Source organism: Cydia fagiglandana, chromosome 27 (assembly GCF_963556715.1).
Source record: "Cydia fagiglandana chromosome 27, ilCydFagi1.1, whole genome shotgun sequence".
In the NCBI taxonomy this organism is placed as follows: Eukaryota; Metazoa; Arthropoda; class Insecta; order Lepidoptera; family Tortricidae; genus Cydia; species Cydia fagiglandana.
Genome location: NC_085958.1, coordinates 6,464,675 through 6,486,905, shown reverse-complemented (window position 1 = coordinate 6,486,905; position 22,231 = coordinate 6,464,675). Strand labels below are relative to the sequence as shown.

Genomic DNA, 22,231 nt, shown 5'->3' with positions numbered 1-22,231 from the left:
AGATATATTTAAGTTACTTTTGTATGATTATTTATATACCATGAACCTTTTGTATAATAAAAAAATATATTTCAATTTTTTTTTTAGTACGGAAAAGAGGAAATTCGAAACGAGGCGCGAGAATAAATTAAAACCTATTCGCACGTGTCGTACAACGTTTTACAGTACATATGGCCCTTTGAACTTTTGACATACGCACGGAAAGTGCTCTTTCCCGCACTAGTGCGTGAAAGTTTATGTACTGTAAACTTTTTTTTCCTAAGATTTTAAAAGTAGGTGATACGACGTCAAACGGTCTTTGAGAAAAACGCATTTAACTGATTTGCAAGTCCGAAGTGATCCCATAAGTGTTCCGTGAACAAAGTTTTGCACGGAACACTAAAAATAGGTCATATAATTCCAACCGAACATTCTCATTTCGTATGCCTCGGTCTCGGCTCCGTTCGGCTCAGCAAAGGATTTAATCCAAATGGAATTTTGAATTAAAATTGACAACCCTAAATAGCCGAAAGGGATAGTACCATATAATAGAAAGGGACAGCATGATTTGACCCTGAGCCGCTGTCAAACTTCGGTTTTGTAGGAAGTTTCCTTTCTGTACGGTAGTACTATTGTTTATTCTGTGATTCTGGTAATAGTAATGACGTAAAACCAGTATTTTTAAAATCGTAAATATCGTAAGTAAATGGAAACGCGCTCGTCTCGCTCGAAGCATTCGATATGATATAATTGTATTGCCCAAGTCCAATGTTTATTCGCTGCTCATACCAATTTTGTAACACGCTCAAAAATGTATAAAAAAATTAATCATTATTAAAATAGAACAAAATATTTGTGGAAGAACAAGTATTCAGTCAGTTCAGTAAAAAAAAATCGTTGATGTCTTTTGTTTTATCCTTTTGGTTTTGTCCTCTTGACCGCGGCGAGACGTGATTAGTCAAATTCATTATAGTTTAATAAAGAGTTTCTTAATTCGTTATATTATTATCTCCTTATTCATAAACGCGCCACAAATCTCAATTAGCTAATAATCGTTTGTCTTTATCTGTCATTTTGACTTAAGTATGTATTTATAATAAAGGGATAAAACATATACTTAACCTTTTAGACTCCAATGACCGATATATCCGCACCGCAGGTCCAACGCCAAAGACCGATTAATCGGTCACAGACCACAGAGCAACATAAACCTACGTGCATAAGCATAAAGTTCAATTTCAGTTTTGACACTTCGGTGACGTGGCGTCCGAGTGACAGCTTTTGTGTTTGGCACGGGGTCGAAAAGGTTAACTAAATCAGGCCCGTAATGTTTTATGAATAAGCGGGTTAGTCGGGAGAAATAGGCGCGATTTTAGTATACGTAGTAATTATTCAACTAGCGGTCGAGGAGTAGAAAAACGATCTAAGACGAAACTACGTTTAAATAGAAACTACAGCAAAGCATTCGTCGTCCTTGTATCTCAATAATGGCGGTATTTACTCGTTTTAATCACACATTAATGCATTCTGTTGCAAGAGCATGATCAAACTCGGCAAAGGCTGTTTTGTGGTTAGAAAACGATTAAATGTTCTACATTACGATCTGTTTCCTTTTATTCTTTATTCAAAGAAACAAGTATAAGTTTACAGCTACTTATGCCAAGACACTTAGAGGTACTGTTAATACATAGTCAGTATCATAAACATGTATACACTTTTCGTACTATCTCTAGGATCTTAAATTAGACATACATATTACTAAGTTACATAGATATAAAAAAAAAACTTACTAAATAGGCGACTTACCAAAAAAAAAAATTTACAGCGACAGAATTTTTTTCGGCAATATTATATTTTCTAATGATGCCGGAAATATTGCCAATTAAAGTATTTTTTAAGAATAGAAAAGTAACATTGTAAGTATGTACCTATATATAGTTCTTAGAGTTTAGTTCTAGTTTTAATTTGGAGGCTTCGCACTGTACCGAGGCCAAGAACGTATGGCATTTAACATGTCCTAACACAGACCCGCCTGTCAACCCATGTTCGCAGAGGCAGTGGGACGAGCCTCTCTGCCGTCTAACTAGGAACCGTCTCCTAGATTCGGCACTTAGTCCGACAGATCGCGCTCGTCTTCTTGCCACTGCGGAATGGGAGTCGGGTCTGTGGTTACAGACACTACCATCCACAACTGTGGGCACATTGCTGGATAATACTACATTCCGTTTGGCCACATGTTTAAGAATAGGGGCATCAACAAACATACCCCACCGGTGCCAATGCGGAATTATGGTGGATAATCTGGGCCACCACGGCCTCTCATGCAGCCGTAGCGCTGGAAGGATCCCCCGCCACGCCAGCCTCAACGACGTCATCCGAAGGGCCCTTGTCAGTGCCAAGGTACCGGCGGTCCTCGAGCCCAACGGTCTGGCCAGGGTCGATGGCAAGAGGCCTGACGGAATGACGCTGGTGCCTTGGAGTATGGGACGGCCACTTGTCTGGGACGCTACGTGCGTAGATACCCTGGCGCCGTCCCATATTCCAGGCACCAAAGTTGGCGCTGGTGCGGCCGCATCCTCGGCCGAAAGCCTCAAACGCCGCAAATATGTAACACTAGGTAGTAGCTACATATTTGCGGCGTTTGGTGTGGAAACCTTGGGGCCGTGGGGACCAAGCGCGCGTCGCCTCTATGGGGAGTTATCAAAGCGCCTCATAGAGGCCTCCGGTGACCAGAGGGCTGGCCTATATTTTGCCCAAAGGATCAGCATTGCCATCCAGCGGGGCAATGCGGCCAGCCTTCTGGGCACCCTACCTACGGACCATGACTTAGGGCAAATTTTTTATTTATAAGTTTTAGTGTTTTGCTATAAAGTTGTAAAAATGCTATGAAATAAACATATAATGTTTTAATTTTAATTTTTATTTATTTATTTAGTTAATACTGTTTTGCTTTCAATTCCTGCTGAATAAATGTAATACAATTTATTATCATTATTTATTTACATTGTAATTTTTTATTGAAGTCGTAAGCTGAAGTAGATTAATCGTAAATTAACGTTAAATGAGATGTAAATAATGTAAAACAAAATGTTAATTGTCATTAGTATGTCAGTAATGCTAGTAGAATTAATTAGCTGCCACTTAATAACTCAGAAAGCTACATTTATGTATTTTCTATGTATTTGTTCTTGAGTATTATCGTTGACGTAATTAATTAATTATAATTACGTATAGTTAATTTTCACTTTTTACAATCTCTTATTTAACTTGCAATGTTTGTTTTTGTGTTGTAATATGTGTGTTTGTTCGGGTTGGATTGAGCTGAAAGGGGCTGTTCATAAATTACGTCATCTATTTTTGACCCTCCCCCCCCTAAAATCATCCAATAATCATGCTCCCGTTGTTCCAATCTAAAGATGTGATGCTGCGTCGTATGGTATACTTATGTATAAAGGAGTTGAGCAGTATGGCTCATGATGTCATCATTGTGACGTCTTCGTTGACTAAAGACATGACCCCGTGTCCTCCTACGTCATGCTACCATCATCCGATGTCCAGAATCCCCCCTCCCCTTTTGAAATGACGTAATTTATGAAGCCGCAAACTTCACAAGCATATGTAAGTTGGGTGACGATGAAATATTATGCTGTCATCGAGCTGATCTGATGATGGAGACACGGCCACCAGCCTTAGTAATATAGCAACGCAACCATTGTGTTTAGGGTTTTTAGAACTGTCAGGGGTGCGAAACTCCTGACTTCGGTCAAACTCGGCTCCGCTCGGCCCAGCATTGCTCCGAGCAATTATTAGGGTTGGCACCACTTGACTTCCTTTTGCGTGCACGACCACAGATAAGATAATCACTTGATTTTTGACAACCCTAAATAGCCGAAAGGGATAGTGCTGTATATTAGAAAGGGACAGCATGATTCGACCCTGAACCGCTGTCAAACTTCGTTTTTGTAGGAAGTTTCCTTTCTGTACGGTAGTACTATTATTTATTCTGTGGAACTGTCTCGATGGGAATTCGTTGCCTGCGGAAAGAAAAGTACAGTCAACGATAAAAGCTTACCTAGGTATATCAAAAATTTAATACTGACAAAAATCTTTTTCATTTCTATATTATACAGATACACGGTGGTCAAAAAATAAATGCATTCCCGTTGCCAGGGAGGTTTTAGGATTATACCACCGAATAAATAATAGTCCTAGATACAGAAGACTCACTCTCTAACAAAACGCGTCTGTCCGATCAGCACAGATATGGCCGCTAGGTGGCGACAGCGCCACGCACGGCTTATGGCAAACTTCAAAATTGGGGTCGAACGGATAGAGTTTTAGCTACATGTAGCAAAGCGACGAAATCGCGGAGTGAGCCACAGCTGATTATACTGAGCAACTTTTACTATGGGAACAACCCCGAAATCGCAAAAAAAATTTGGTGTTTCATACATTTTGGCTGGTCCATTTCTAAGGGAGAGTAAATATTTTTCATTCAACAGGAATGCAGTTATTTTCTGACCTCCCTGTATAATTCGGACCGCTACTGTTGTCCTCGGTTCGCTCGGCTGCACACCAACTAGCTGTATAATGAACAGTTACATCTTATTAAGCCATAATTTGGTAATACATTTTCTAGTTTGTGGCTACTGAGGTTTATTACTTGATCGTTATGGCTCCTCTACACGATGGGCCAGCGCCGGCCACTGCAAGGGACGCAGCCATGCGGTAGAATGAGATAGCAATATCACTTGCTCCCTCTAGCGCATGGCTGCGTCCCTTGAAGTGGCCGGCGCTGGCCCATCGTGTAGAGGAGCCATTAGAGACTAGCTTTAGCCAGGCGTGGCTCACTCCGCGATTTCGTCGCTTTGCAACATGTAGGTAGCTAAAAGTACATCCGTTCCACGCCAATTTTGGTGGCTAGCCATAAGCCGCGCGTGGCGCTGTCGCCATCTAGCGACCATATCTGTCCTGATCGTAACAGACGCGCTTTGTGAGAGAGTGAGTCTTCTGTACCTAGTATTATTATTTATTCTGTGCTTTAGCCCGCGACTTTGTTTATGTAGAGCTGTAATCTGGCAACACACTAAATAATTTTAGACTAACGGCTCGATTCGGAAAATGAATTAGATTTCTACTAGACTTCAACAAGTTACGATACGGATAATTTAAAGATATTTTTAGGTCCACTTGAACGATTTCGACAAGTTATGATTTAGATATCCGAGTCACATCTAGTCGATATCTAATTTAGATCTAGTTGATCTCTAAATCGTCTCAAGATCTTGTGAATATCTCGAAATCCGAATAGGCCTGTAATACCGTTCGAGAAATGGGTCTCTGACTGAGTAGAACAAACGATACTATAAACTCTAAAGCAAGATAATATCAGTTTTTACAATAGTTATCGTTACAATCTTAATCTTAATGTCTAGGCGGTAAGGTTGTCATTTAAATATATTAATAATCTTAAACTACTTTTAACCCATGTATAGTGATTGATCGAGCAAAGTACTAAGCGATATTTAATACCTACAGTAACTATTTTAAAACATAGCGGTACTGTTTTTGTTAAGCACCATAAATATGTATACACTTTTCGAACTATCTCTAGGATTGAATAATTTTACGCTGGCGCTTACGTCGCGTAGCGCCGCAATTCCAGAGCCACGGAATGACGTGCTAGGCCCTCTGTAACTCAGTATTCAGCCTCGCAGTATAGTTTCAGTCTATATACGTCCCACTGCTGGGCACAGGCCTCCTTTCGTGCGCGAGACCTAAACCTCATTGGTACGAGCCAGGATTTGAACACGCGCGCGACCTCCGGATTGAAAGTTGGGCCTCACAGTATTAACTATAAGCTGTCATGATTGAAAGATTAACTGATAACACTCAGCGGGTTTTTTTAATCTGTCACTTTACAGTTTTCCCCATATTTTTAGTCAACCTTACACACACAACCTTGCACACTTCCACTAATATTGACTCATTAAATACCGAATATACACACCATTTAGAACCTTAATGCCTTGGTAATAAGACGACAAAAACACACATTGACCTCAGAATCGATGGTAAATATGACATTGGTATTGGGAAACGAAAGTCGCTGTCACCGCGACCTTTGAGAGGACGACTGACCATAAAAGTATGTTTAAAAGCGAAGGGACATACAAATCGTCACTAATTAACAATAGTTATTTGTTTTACCATTGTAAAACAAATAACATTACATTGTATTTGTATGCCCCATTGGGCAAAGTTGTTGTTTAACCGCTCGTGCTATTGATACCCGAGCAAGCGAAAGAATCCAAAATTGAACCACGAGCATAGCGAGTGGTTCGAAAAATGGAATCTTCAGCGTTGCGAGGGTTTCAAAGCACGAGGGTTAAACAAAATTTGCCCCCGAGTGAAACACAAAATTTTTACACCACACCAACCCGAAGCAAATTTTAAATGTAAAATATCAAACAAAATCAAATCCAAATGAATGTTATTAAATATTTGTCATCCAAAATCATCATTTAAAAGTCAATTCTACCAGCAAACTGTGACATATGTGGGTAGATTAAGTAATCAGGCGCCGACTGAATGTGGGTAGGTTTATTTTTCTCTCTTTTAATAAATCCTATACCGAACGGACGTGTTTCCTTGGTGGCATCAGCTCACTCCCTATCCTGGCCTGGAGGCATATTTTTCAGTGGCGACGGGACTGTGATCTACGTGTGGAACATTTTAGTGTTGTGGTTTAGTACATTGCAGTGAATAAAAACAGTAATAATGGCAGTCGGAAAGATAGCACCTTTCGATATGGACAAAGATTGTTGGGACTTATACGTGGAGCGTTTGGAACAATATTTTATAGCGAATACAGTGAGTGAATCGGTTAAAGTGGCTACTTTAATTACGGTGGTAGGCAGGGACGCGTATGAACTTATGGTTAATTTGTGTACGCCGGCCCGCCCGGCAACAAAGACTTTTGATCAGTTGAAGGCCATCATGAAATCGCACTTGCAACCTAAACCTAGTGTATTAGCAGAAAGGTTCAAATTCCGACAACGACGCCAAGCAAGTGATGAAAGCATAGCGGAGTATGTCGCGGCGTTAAAAAAAATGTCAATGACTTGCAATTTTGGCGCGGACTCATTGCAAGACAATTTAAGGGACCAATTTGTTTGCGGTTTATCGAAGGATGTTATACGACAGCGACTATTCGCAGAGGAGGAAATCACGTTCGAGAAAGCATTCAAATTAGCCGTAACGATAGATTCGGCCGAGACGGAATCGGCGGTTATGGAAAAGCGAGTAGACAACCATGGAGGAAGTACGGGTGTCTACCAGGTGGCCTCGAGCTGGGGGCGAGGGAGCCACGGTAACGGTGGAGCCGCCGGGGGACGGAAGGTCACGGGGGCTACGCGAGGCGGGGCAGGCGCCGGGCGCGGCGCGAGCGGCCGCGGCGGACGACACGGGCCGGGCGCCGCGGGCGCCGGTCGGGGGCGCGGCGCGTACGGCAGCGCAGCTGGCTGCAAGACGTGCGGCGGCAGTCATGACTCCAACACGTGCAAATTTAAGGCGTACGTGTGTCGGGTGTGCAACCGAGATGGACATCTGAAGAGGATGTGTCCGAGACTACGCGAGGAACAGCTGTTCGCGTTGTATGACGGAGGCGCGGACGGGCAGGTGGCGTATGACGACAGCGAGGGAAGTGACGAGGTAGTTACCTATAACTATTCTATTGCTTTAAAGGACTTTAGTGCGTATCCGCCATATGTATTATCAATGAAGGTTAACAAAAGAAATATAGATATGGAAATTGATACAGGTAGCTGTATTTCTTGCATTAGTTACGATTGTTACATAAAAACTTTAGGAAATTTTAAATTACAGCCGAGTGATGTCTCAATGCGATATTATACCGGGGAAAGGGTAATACCCGTAGGTAAATTATGCGTGAATGTACAATATGGTAAAGTAAACAAAGAATTAGATCTGTATGTAATTAAAAGGGGCATGACGAGTTTGTTAGGTCGACAATGGATTCATGAACTCGGGGTAACTTTGCCCGTGTCAGTGCCATGTAACAAATTGGACAGGGAAAATATTGGCCAAAAATTTGATGAAAATGTGTTCAGTTCCAGGTTTAAAGAAGTATTTGAAGACGGTTTGGGGCGGTTCACGGGCGGCAAGGTCGGCTTCGCACTGCGCGAGGGGGCGCGTCCGGTGTTTCTGCGCGCGCGCCCGCTGCCGTACGCGCTGCGCGAGCCGGTGGAGCGCGCGCTCGATCAGCTGGTGCGCGACGGCATCATCACGCCCGTGCCCACCTCCGACTGGGCCACGCCAGTCGTACCGGTAATGAAAAAAGATGGGACTATTCGTTTGTGTGGCGATTTCAAATTGACACTAAATAAATGTTTGCAAGTGGATCATTTTCCAGTACCTCGAGTAGATGATTTGTTGACAAAATTGCATAAGGGGGATAAATTTTCGAAAATTGACTTATCGCAAGCGTACGCGCAATTCGAATTAGACGACTCAAAACAATACACCGTAATCAATACCCACAAAGGCTTGTTTATGTATAATCGTTTAATTTATGGCTTATCTTCTAGCCCCGGTATATTTCAAAGGAAGCTAGAGCAGTTGTTTGCGGACTTGCCGACAGTAGGCGTTTTCTTGGATGACATTATTATAACTGGTTCCGACGATCGGGCTCACTTAGAAACCCTCACAGAGGTATTTGAGAGGTTACGGAAATATGGGTTAAAGGTAAAAAAAGAAAAATGCACTTTTTTTGCGCCGTCAGTGACGTATTTAGGTTTTGTCATTAGCAAAAAAGGTGTGCACACGTGTCCTGAGAAAATAACGGCCATTAAAGAAGTAGGGGAACCAAGTAATGTGTCGGAACTTCGCTCGTTTTTAGGTCTCATTATGTATTATGGCAAGTTTGTACCTAACGTGAGTACTATTTTAGCACCACTATACAGGCTTTTACAAAAAAATGTTAATTTTGCATGGGACGAAAATTGTAGGTCAGCGTTCAACAAAATCAAACAAATGTTAATTTCAAGTCCCATTTTAGCTCATTACTCGCCACATTTGGGCTTAGTTCTTACCACAGATGCTAGCAGCGTAGGGGTAGGCGCGGTTATCTCCCATTTGACGCCAGAGGGCGAGCGGCCGATTGCGTATGCATCACGGGTATTGAATTCGGCGGAGAAGGCGTATTCCCAGATTGAACGCGAAGCTTTGTCAATAATATATGGTATTAAAAAATTCCATCAATATCTCTATGGTAGAAGGTTCACATTAAGAACTGATCATAAACCTTTAGTCTCCATTTTTGGCGATAAGTCAGGCATACCGGTAATGGCAGCGAGTAGGATGCAGCGTTGGGCGGTCATCCTCGCGGGTTACGATTATGACATCTGAGATGGTATTTGGGGTTGATTAAATGTACCATTCTAAATCGTTGGATCATAAAGAGAGAAACTAGATGCATTTACTGTCATATAAACGGTCTGAACTACTTTGGGGTGTTTGTAAGGAAAATGCGCATGGCGATTTATATACTTGAATTTATTATCGCAAATTTGTATGGTATAGTGCGTTCCTATGAAAAGTTATATAAGGCATTAGGTGCCTAGAAGTTAATTATTTGTGTTTGGATCTAAACTCAATAAGTAATATTTACACTGTGGTAATCCAAATGTGAAGTGCAACCTATGCCTTTTATTGCTCGAACTATTACCAGAATTTGATGAAGTCTTTAAACAATGACAATAACTAACGCACATACCATCCTGGGAACAATATGTATGTAAACTCGTCGAACCAGGAAAAACCCAGGAAAACCTTGGCTCGACCATTAATAATCAAAATTGTAATGTCTAGATACATTGGTGCTTACAAGTTTCAGTTGTCTAACAATAACAATTAACAATCTACTAGTAATTTCCAAAACAGTATACACAGCATAATTGCGGATGACGGCTTAACATGCACATGTTAAAATTAGTCTGTAACACTCAACTGCATAATACAATATCAGTACATATTTCCATTGACAATTCATTTACATCAAATTATCTGCGGGAACTTGAATCCCTGATTCTATAGATGTGTTTAACCATATGTATTAACAATAATGAGAGTCGAACTCATTGTATATAATTATAGAATGTCACCTTTAAATACTCGTAATATAGTTTGGCAGGTAGCATTATTAACTCTTGGCCTAATGTTAGGTACTTAACTGGATTATACTGCCCAACCGGAACCACTGATTCTAGATCTGGTTTTATACAGGATTAAATATAATTTACTTTACAAAGTTAGGTAACACTTGGCGATATTTCATAGCAAGAGCAAATCTAATGGTCGCGCCGTCCTCTTTGGTGTCTCGAATCTCAGTGTCCCTCCTTCATCCCCTGTTCTTAGCGAAAAACCTTTACCATACTAGCTTATCTCTACTTAACCTAGGGTCGACTTTATTAACAGTGAATAAAATACATTCTCGCTACAAGTGTCTGCACACCCCGTTTGTCGCGACGTCCCGTCCGAAGTTGATCGCTCAGGATTTGTTGTCTTCCTCCCGCACATGGAGCCAGCGTTGCTCTATCTCGCGCCCGCATAAGAATGTCAAAGTGCCTCGTAGGCGCCGCAAGCGCAGGCCAGGGGATGTTTCGCACATGTCGTCTGAAACATTCGAATAAACCAAGGTAGATACTGCTGCGTATCGTATTGTAGACCTTAGGGTCATGTGTTGAGGTTCTAGATTAGTTTACCGTTGTGTACAGTGACGGCCCTTTATCTCTCCCAGTGAAAGCTAGTATAAACGTTGAATTGCGTAGCTTTCTGTAGTTTCTTCGAAGCTATAAATTACCCTTGCACTTGTTTCTATGGTTTCGCTTGAACTTATTGTTATTTATTTAAGCCCGCTGTTTTTGTCCGTCTAACTATTTTAAATTTATTGCTTCCTCATGATGCTGGGGTGACGCTCTTAAATTATTAACACCTACTGGGTATCTAATACCAATATACCACCTCACACCCCTCTCTGGGTAGATGACCAAAACAACATCGTTCCCTTTTGGTCTTCTACACAAACTATGTAGAACAACAGAGGATATTGGTAACTTATCTCTCCCCTCAAATAACTGTCTCGGTTTAAAAAAACTAACCCCAGTCCACTCGTACATAAGTGAGCATTGTCTTTCTTTAACAACGGTCTATTATGGGAATTGTATTAGTGGGCAGTAAACAAATAAATAAAGCTCTAGCACCGGCGCCTATCTTTGTGTGGCTACCTGACTATGGAGAGGTCAATTGCTGCTACTGCTACTAGCATTTAATACTTATTTTAAATAACTAATAATTTTCGTAGGTACTCTTGAAGTCGCTACCTGTCTATGTAAGTCATTACGTATCTTTGAACGTTGTTCCTATGTGATAATGAAATTTAATTACAGCTGTATGTTCGACACTAATGCGTTTATATAATTATAAATTAATTAAGAAAAATTGCCGAGCCCGTAAGTTACAGTTTATAATAACGAGATCCCTTGACTCATTCGTCATCAAACAATCGTAATATTCACTCACTACCTCTCAAGATTCTAAGTTGCATTCGTCCACTCCTTTCAAAATCACGCAATACTCTGGCCAGAGATTTTTCATACTAAGTTCACACATATTACAATTAGTTTGCTGGTTATAATATAATTCCCATTCATTTCTGTTATTAACTATTTACCCATCATGTTTACATTTACTGATACTAACGCCTGTATTTTTGTCAAGAGATCTCGCCCCATAAAACTTAAAACTGCATCTAAAACAAACTTTCCCGTGTCCATATTATCCAAATTATGGTAAGATTGCAATTGATAAGATATACTATATCTTGTGGTATAGTAAAATTTACTTTCCTTCATTTATTCGATTACTGTCATGATATCAAAACCCCTTTGTTAAATGTATTCTTAGGAGTCTTTAAATATTGTTATAATAGAGTTTTCTATAAATGTAATATGGCTTTAAAATTTTAGTAAGTTACCTGATTTTTTTTTCTCCAAAAAAAATAATAGTTCGAACAGACAATGGCCTGGCCACACGTTACAGAGTCATTTCCTCATGGAGCGGAACATGCACTGCTATAAATATCGTTCGTCTAGTACGAGAGTGTTTAATTCCCTGGGTCTGTTGCGTCCAACAGAGGAGGGGCGCAAGAACAGTCGCTCCTAAGTGTAAATGACGATAGGTTTGATTGACTAGACCGGGTCCGTCATCCATAACGCCAAAACTTCTAGAATTGATCCCGTTTGCACCACCCACGTTAGGGCCTGGCTCCAGTAATATGTGTGATTGCTACGTAGCCTTTTCATATGGAGGGTCAGCAAGTGCACAAGTGCACTATGTTGGTTTGTGATAGTATTTGATGTTAAATGGTACCAGTTTGTTTTTTTTTTTATGGCCAGTGCTGACCCTCAGCGCTTCAATTTGTGTGGGCACAGGGTATCCTACGCAAGCCGTATAACCTTGGTCTATACTGGCAATTAATCGAGTCCCTATTCTTCTTGACGTAGTAACGTCGAAGCATCCCTTCTAATGTGTACAAATTACAAGCCTCAATAAAAGATAAAATATCCAAATATAATTGTGTTCCAGGAACAAAAGAAAGCCCAGCAAATTGCGTCCTCAGAGGTTATCCCCATCCGGTTAGACTCCCTCCAATTCCGCGTCATAACTGCCAGTATACATGAAAGCTTTTCTACCTGAGATCAAATCTAGTTGTTTATTAAAGCCAGGCACATAATGTCAAATGTAAATTTTCTAATATTGTCTGTTCAACCTCGCTAATGACAGCTTTACTTGATTCCCAAACCCTCCCGACGTAAAACAATTTAAATTAGTGTCATCTGTAGAATTACTACCATGGACTATTTAAACGGGCAATCATAATTGATAAGTTCATTTTCAACAATTAATATTCATGTTCAATAGCAAATATATAAACACATTTTACGTGGAACAACATCAATTGAAATAAATATTTACTTTGTGTACTTCTGATTATAAAAAGATATATAAAACAATAGGTGCGTATAAACCTATAATTTTAAACGGTAAATCTTTCTGTGACATACATACATACAATACTACATGATCTTTCAAATGGATTATACATCGCGTTCGTCATAAATTCACAAGCGAAAACTACTCAGTTTTGCACTATTATCCGGTTTCCGCTAAGTTTCTCAACTCTAACAAATGCATCAACAGTAACTCTACTAGATCTTTACATAATTTACGTAACCTCGTAAATCTTATTACAACCGAATTTACTTTCTTATTATAACGGTAAAGTCCTTCGCTACAGAAGCTCGCACATTATTAACTTGATAATTATTATATGAGTTATTATTTATTCGACGGCATTAAAACTCGATCTAAATATTATCTCACTCTCCGCTTTAAATAAAATACCACACCTGTCACATCTCGCCATCAATAACTCTATTATATTACGTCCTATGGTCGATATTCCTACAACGGCATTCGTACTACGCTATCTAATCTTGAACTGCCCAAGGAAACCTTCTGGTCCTATTGTTCTCCGTTGTTTGGTACCTGCTTCGCGCCTATTTGCAACCTTCAAGGCGAATTTTAAACCATAGTCTAACCTAATCAAATAAAACTTGTATTACAAAAGACTATTTAGCTCTCAATTTAGCACAAAATATCTACGTCACTGTACACAAAACACACACAAAATAAAATTCAATGACATATAAGTAGGTATACTGTCTTGGATATTTTTAATTGTCAAACCTTAAAAAACTCACACTAATAATGGTTTTCAACTGGAGTCTATTAGCACTCTAGGTAACCTGATACCCCTCTCAGACCGTTCTCAAGTATGTAAATATATTTTAGTGATCGTCATATTAATTTAATAAATTTAATGTTTCCTACGTTGTGTTTGATTTTTTTTTTTAAGGTTCTTTTTCTAGTTGTGTCTTTTTTGTGTAGTTTAATTTAGACACAAAATCTAGATCCTGCGCCACGGCACCACGTGAGATGGTATTTGGGGTTGATTAAATGTACCATTCTAAATCGTTGGATCATAAAGAGAGAAACTAGATGCATTTACTGTCATATAAACGGTCTGAACTACTTTGGGGTGTTTGTAAGGAAAATGCGCATGGCGATTTATATACTTGAATTTATTATCGCAAATTTGTATGGTATAGTGCGTTCCTATGAAAAGTTATATAAGGCATTAGGTGCCTAGAAGTTAATTATTTGTGTTTGGATCTAAACTCAATAAGTAATATTTACACTGTGGTAATCCAAATGTGAAGTGCAACCTATGCCTTTTATTGCTCGAACTATTACCAGAATTTGATGAAGTCTTTAAACAATGACAATAACTAACGCACATACCATCCTGGGAACAATATGTATGTAAACTCGTCGAACCAGGAAAAACCCAGGAAAACCTTGGCTCGACCATTAATAATCAAAATTGTAATGTCTAGATACATTGGTGCTTACAAGTTTCAGTTGTCTAACAATAACAATTAACAATCTACTAGTAATTTCCAAAACAGTATACACAGCATAATTGCGGATGACGGCTTAACATGCACATGTTAAAATTAGTCTGTAACACTCAACTGCATAATACAATATCAGTACATATTTCCATTGACAATTCATTTACATCAAATTATCTGCGGGAACTTGAATCCCTGATTCTATAGATGTGTTTAACCATATGTATTAACAATAATGAGAGTCGAACTCATTGTATATAATTATAGAATGTCACCTTTAAATACTCGTAATATAGTTTGGCAGGTAGCATTATTAACTCTTGGCCTAATGTTAGGTACTTAACTGGATTATACTGCCCAACCGGAACCACTGATTCTAGATCTGGTTTTATACAGGATTAAATATAATTTACTTTACAAAGTTAGGTAACACTTGGCGATATTTCATAGCAAGAGCAAATCTAATGGTCGCGCCGTCCTCTTTGGTGTCTCGAATCTCAGTGTCCCTCCTTCATCCCCTGTTCTTAGCGAAAAACCTTTACCATACTAGCTTATCTCTACTTAACCTAGGGTCGACTTTATTAACAGTGAATAAAATACATTCTCGCTACAAGTGTCTGCACACCCCGTTTGTCGCGACGTCCCGTCCGAAGTTGATCGCTCAGGATTTGTTGTCTTCCTCCCGCACATGGAGCCAGCGTTGCTCTATCTCGCGCCCGCATAAGAATGTCAAAGTGCCTCGTAGGCGCCGCAAGCGCAGGCCAGGGGATGTTTCGCACATGTCGTCTGAAACATTCGAATAAACCAAGGTAGATACTGCTGCGTATCGTATTGTAGACCTTAGGGTCATGTGTTGAGGTTCTAGATTAGTTTACCGTTGTGTACAGTGACGGCCCTTTATCTCTCCCAGTGAAAGCTAGTATAAACGTTGAATTGCGTAGCTTTCTGTAGTTTCTTCGAAGCTATAAATTACCCTTGCACTTGTTTCTATGGTTTCGCTTGAACTTATTGTTATTTATTTAAGCCCGCTGTTTTTGTCCGTCTAACTATTTTAAATTTATTGCTTCCTCATGATGCTGGGGTGACGCTCTTAAATTATTAACACCTACTGGGTATCTAATACCAATATACCACCTCACACCCCTCTCTGGGTAGATGACCAAAACAACATCGTTCCCTTTTGGTCTTCTACACAAACTATGTAGAACAACAGAGGATATTGGTAACTTATCTCTCCCCTCAAATAACTGTCTCGGTTTAAAAAAACTAACCCCAGTCCACTCGTACATAAGTGAGCATTGTCTTTCTTTAACAACGGTCTATTATGGGAATTGTATTAGTGGGCAGTAAACAAATAAATAAAGCTCTAGCACCGGCGCCTATCTTTGTGTGGCTACCTGACTATGGAGAGGTCAATTGCTGCTACTGCTACTAGCATTTAATACTTATTTTAAATAACTAATAATTTTCGTAGGTACTCTTGAAGTCGCTACCTGTCTATGTAAGTCATTACGTATCTTTGAACGTTGTTCCTATGTGATAATGAAATTTAATTACAGCTGTATGTTCGACACTAATGCGTTTATATAATTATAAATTAATTAAGAAAAATTGCCGAGCCCGTAAGTTACAGTTTATAATAACGAGATCCCTTGACTCATTCGTCATCAAACAATCGTAATATTCACTCACTACCTCTCAAGATTCTAAGTTGCATTCGTCCACTCCTTTCAAAATCACGCAATACTCTGGCCAGAGATTTTTCATACTAAGTTCACACATATTACAATTAGTTTGCTGGTTATAATATAATTCCCATTCATTTCTGTTATTAACTATTTACCCATCATGTTTACATTTACTGATACTAACGCCTGTATTTTTGTCAAGAGATCTCGCCCCATAAAACTTAAAACTGCATCTAAAACAAACTTTCCCGTGTCCATATTATCCAAATTATGGTAAGATTGCAATTGATAAGATATACTATATCTTGTGGTATAGTAAAATTTACTTTCCTTCATTTATTCGATTACTGTCATGATATCAAAACCCCTTTGTTAAATGTATTCTTAGGAGTCTTTAAATATTGTTATAATAGAGTTTTCTATAAATGTAATATGGCTTTAAAATTTTAGTAAGTTACCTGATTTTTTTTTCTCCAAAAAAAATAATAGTTCGAACAGACAATGGCCTGGCCACACGTTACAGAGTCATTTCCTCATGGAGCGGAACATGCACTGCTATAAATATCGTTCGTCTAGTACGAGAGTGTTTAATTCCCTGGGTCTGTTGCGTCCAACAGAGGAGGGGCGCAAGAACAGTCGCTCCTAAGTGTAAATGACGATAGGTTTGATTGACTAGACCGGGTCCGTCATCCATAACGCCAAAACTTCTAGAATTGATCCCGTTTGCACCACCCACGTTAGGGCCTGGCTCCAGTAATATGTGTGATTGCTACGTAGCCTTTTCATATGGAGGGTCAGCAAGTGCACAAGTGCACTATGTTGGTTTGTGATAGTATTTGATGTTAAATGGTACCAGTTTGTTTTTTTTTTTATGGCCAGTGCTGACCCTCAGCGCTTCAATTTGTGTGGGCACAGGGTATCCTACGCAAGCCGTATAACCTTGGTCTATACTGGCAATTAATCGAGTCCCTATTCTTCTTGACGTAGTAACGTCGAAGCATCCCTTCTAATGTGTACAAATTACAAGCCTCAATAAAAGATAAAATATCCAAATATAATTGTGTTCCAGGAACAAAAGAAAGCCCAGCAAATTGCGTCCTCAGAGGTTATCCCCATCCGGTTAGACTCCCTCCAATTCCGCGTCATAACTGCCAGTATACATGAAAGCTTTTCTACCTGAGATCAAATCTAGTTGTTTATTAAAGCCAGGCACATAATGTCAAATGTAAATTTTCTAATATTGTCTGTTCAACCTCGCTAATGACAGCTTTACTTGATTCCCAAACCCTCCCGACGTAAAACAATTTAAATTAGTGTCATCTGTAGAATTACTACCATGGACTATTTAAACGGGCAATCATAATTGATAAGTTCATTTTCAACAATTAATATTCATGTTCAATAGCAAATATATAAACACATTTTACGTGGAACAACATCAATTGAAATAAATATTTACTTTGTGTACTTCTGATTATAAAAAGATATATAAAACAATAGGTGCGTATAAACCTATAATTTTAAACGGTAAATCTTTCTGTGACATACATACATACAATACTACATGATCTTTCAAATGGATTATACATCGCGTTCGTCATAAATTCACAAGCGAAAACTACTCAGTTTTGCACTATTATCCGGTTTCCGCTAAGTTTCTCAACTCTAACAAATGCATCAACAGTAACTCTACTAGATCTTTACATAATTTACGTAACCTCGTAAATCTTATTACAACCGAATTTACTTTCTTATTATAACGGTAAAGTCCTTCGCTACAGAAGCTCGCACATTATTAACTTGATAATTATTATATGAGTTATTATTTATTCGACGGCATTAAAACTCGATCTAAATATTATCTCACTCTCCGCTTTAAATAAAATACCACACCTGTCACATCTCGCCATCAATAACTCTATTATATTACGTCCTATGGTCGATATTCCTACAACGGCATTCGTACTACGCTATCTAATCTTGAACTGCCCAAGGAAACCTTCTGGTCCTATTGTTCTCCGTTGTTTGGTACCTGCTTCGCGCCTATTTGCAACCTTCAAGGCGAATTTTAAACCATAGTCTAACCTAATCAAATAAAACTTGTATTACAAAAGACTATTTAGCTCTCAATTTAGCACAAAATATCTACGTCACTGTACACAAAACACACACAAAATAAAATTCAATGACATATAAGTAGGTATACTGTCTTGGATATTTTTAATTGTCAAACCTTAAAAAACTCACACTAATAATGGTTTTCAACTGGAGTCTATTAGCACTCTAGGTAACCTGATACCCCTCTCAGACCGTTCTCAAGTATGTAAATATATTTTAGTGATCGTCATATTAATTTAATAAATTTAATGTTTCCTACGTTGTGTTTGATTTTTTTTTTTAAGGTTCTTTTTCTAGTTGTGTCTTTTTTGTGTAGTTTAATTTAGACACAAAATCTAGATCCTGCGCCACGGCACCACGTGAGATGGTATTTGGGGTTGATTAAATGTACCATTCTAAATCGTTGGATCATAAAGAGAGAAACTAGATGCATTTACTGTCATATAAACGGTCTGAACTACTTTGGGGTGTTTGTAAGGAAAATGCGCATGGCGATTTATATACTTGAATTTATTATCGCAAATTTGTATGGTATAGTGCGTTCCTATGAAAAGTTATATAAGGCATTAGGTGCCTAGAAGTTAATTATTTGTGTTTGGATCTAAACTCAATAAGTAATATTTACACTGTGGTAATCCAAATGTGAAGTGCAACCTATGCCTTTTATTGCTCGAACTATTACCAGAATTTGATGAAGTCTTTAAACAATGACAATAACTAACGCACATACCATCCTGGGAACAATATGTATGTAAACTCGTCGAACCAGGAAAAACCCAGGAAAACCTTGGCTCGACCATTAATAATCAAAATTGTAATGTCTAGATACATTGGTGCTTACAAGTTTCAGTTGTCTAACAATAACAATTAACAATCTACTAGTAATTTCCAAAACAGTATACACAGCATAATTGCGGATGACGGCTTAACATGCACATGTTAAAATTAGTCTGTAACACTCAACTGCATAATACAATATCAGTACATATTTCCATTGACAATTCATTTACATCAAATTATCTGCGGGAACTTGAATCCCTGATTCTATAGATGTGTTTAACCATATGTATTAACAATAATGAGAGTCGAACTCATTGTATATAATTATAGAATGTCACCTTTAAATACTCGTAATATAGTTTGGCAGGTAGCATTATTAACTCTTGGCCTAATGTTAGGTACTTAACTGGATTATACTGCCCAACCGGAACCACTGATTCTAGATCTGGTTTTATACAGGATTAAATATAATTTACTTTACAAAGTTAGGTAACACTTGGCGATATTTCATAGCAAGAGCAAATCTAATGGTCGCGCCGTCCTCTTTGGTGTCTCGAATCTCAGTGTCCCTCCTTCATCCCCTGTTCTTAGCGAAAAACCTTTACCATACTAGCTTATCTCTACTTAACCTAGGGTCGACTTTATTAACAGTGAATAAAATACATTCTCGCTACAAGTGTCTGCACACCCCGTTTGTCGCGACGTCCCGTCCGAAGTTGATCGCTCAGGATTTGTTGTCTTCCTCCCGCACATGGAGCCAGCGTTGCTCTATCTCGCGCCCGCATAAGAATGTCAAAGTGCCTCGTAGGCGCCGCAAGCGCAGGCCAGGGGATGTTTCGCACATGTCGTCTGAAACATTCGAATAAACCAAGGTAGATACTGCTGCGTATCGTATTGTAGACCTTAGGGTCATGTGTTGAGGTTCTAGATTAGTTTACCGTTGTGTACAGTGACGGCCCTTTATCTCTCCCAGTGAAAGCTAGTATAAACGTTGAATTGCGTAGCTTTCTGTAGTTTCTTCGAAGCTATAAATTACCCTTGCACTTGTTTCTATGGTTTCGCTTGAACTTATTGTTATTTATTTAAGCCCGCTGTTTTTGTCCGTCTAACTATTTTAAATTTATTGCTTCCTCATGATGCTGGGGTGACGCTCTTAAATTATTAACACCTACTGGGTATCTAATACCAATATACCACCTCACATCGAATACGTGCGTAGCGAGAAAAACGCGGCCGACGCACTATCTCGTTTGCCAGTAGGATTACGTTCCGAACAGGAAAACGATAAAGGTAATACACGCGAAATCACTTACTTGAATTTTGTTCAAAATTTCATGCCAATTACAAGGAAGACTTTGTGTCAAGAAATTAGTAAGGACGACGTTCTTAGGAAAGTAATGTTGTTTATACAATCCGGTTGGCCAACAGTTTGTAACGATGAACAGATTAAACCTTATTTTTCACGACGCAACGAATTATACATCGATGCAGGATGTATAGTATGGGGTTATAGATTAGTTATTCCAAAAAAATTGCAGGATTCGTTGTTGAAAGAGGTGCACAGCGGACACATGGGGATAGTTAAGATGAAGAGTATCGCGCGGAGCATTGTGTGGTGGCCGGGCATCGATGCGGCAATTGAAAGCGTCTGTAAAGCGTGTACCGCGTGTACAGCAGAGAGTACGTCTCCGGCTAGGGCGGTGCCACAACCCTGGCCATACGAGTCAGAGGTCTGGTCACGAATTCATCTCGATTTCATGGGTCCTATTCAAGGTGCCTCATTTTTGGTGTTAATTGATTCGACCTCGAAATGGATTGAAGTTTTTAAAATGTATAAAACTACTGCCGCTGAAGTTATTCGCGTGTTACGGGAAACATTTGCGCGTTTTGGGCTACCAAAAGAGATTGTATCAGATAACGGGCCCCCGTTTTCTAGTAAGGAGTATGAGCGTTTTATGACTTTTAACGGTGTTAAAATGACATTTGCACCAGTATACCATCCCTCGTCGAATGGGGCCGCAGAGGGGGCAGTTAAACTGTGCAAACGAGTAGTTCGGAAAGCTTTGCGCGACGGCGTTGATGTAGACGCAGCGTTACAGTCATATTTATTGTCTTACCGAAATGTAGACCACAGTACAACCGGCACGTCACCAGCGGTTCTTTTACAGCGTAGGACATTAAGGTCTCGTCTTGATCTATTGAAGTGTAGGAGGCAAGTAGAAGAGAAGGTTATTCAGAGTCAACGTAAACAAGTCGAGTATGCGGGAGGTACGTCTAGACAGTTCGATATCGGAGAGAAGGTGTGGGCACGTAATTATACAGGAGGGGAAAAATGGATAGGAGGGAAAATTGAACAAAAAGTAGGATCTCGCAACTATATTGTAGGTAGGGAAAATGGTCCACCCATCAAACGACATATCGATCAGCTCAAAACTAAGTGGGCTAGCACGATCGATGTGTCAGTACCAAACTCTCCGATTGCGGTAGAACCACCAAACGAATTCCCTACAGGTACGACGGCGGGAGAACCAGAACCGGTAACAAGCAATTCGGAGTTAAGGGCCGCGGCCGTGAATGCTCCACCGTTGCCGGTTGCACCGGCCGCGCCCCCTACATTGCCGGTTCCCGTGGAGGGCCCCAAACCGATCCGCAGTAGGAAACCCGTTAAAAGGTACGGGTTCGACTTCGATTAGTGTTTAATGATTTAATCCTTATTAAGCTATGTACGCATAACTGTAAATATAGATTTAGTGGGGGGGTGTGACATATGTACAGATTAAGTAATCAGGCGCCGACTGAATGTGGGTAGGTTTATTTTTCTCTCTTTTAATAAATCCTATACCGAACGGACGTGTTTCCTTGGTGGCATCAGCTCACTCCCTATCCTGGCCTGGAGGCATATTTTTCACAAACATAAGAAACTAACTTAAAATTTGCATTTGATTACTTTGTCTCACATGTGAATAAAATGCAACTTTGCTATCAGTTTTCGAAGTGCAAAGTAAGCCTTTCCGAGCTGGTGTGGTGAAAAAATACTTCTAAAAGTCTATGTCCTATGGGGGAGGCCTATGTAAGCGGGAGGCCTAGGTTCAGCAGTGGACGTCTTAT

General features: G+C 39.6%; 2 protein-coding genes and 1 long non-coding RNA gene across 3 annotated transcripts in view; 2 read left to right on the top strand and 1 right to left on the bottom strand.

Moving 5' to 3' along the window:
- Nucleotides 1-22,231, top strand: part of LOC134677937 (uncharacterized) — a 351,049-nt gene that overhangs the window by 66,679 nt on the left and 262,139 nt on the right. The window lies entirely within an intron of this gene.
- The window catches only part of LOC134677925 (scavenger receptor class B member 1), a 200,960-nt gene that overhangs the window by 104,324 nt on the left and 74,405 nt on the right, over nt 1-22,231 (bottom strand). The window lies entirely within an intron of this gene.
- Nucleotides 6,760-21,816, top strand: LOC134677778 (uncharacterized). Its single transcript, XM_063536205.1, has 4 exons — nt 6,760-7,664; nt 8,118-8,328; nt 17,295-17,379; nt 21,635-21,816. The coding sequence occupies exons 1-4, from the start codon at nt 6,760-6,762 to the stop codon at nt 21,814-21,816; spliced, it is 1,383 nt and encodes a 460-aa protein (XP_063392275.1).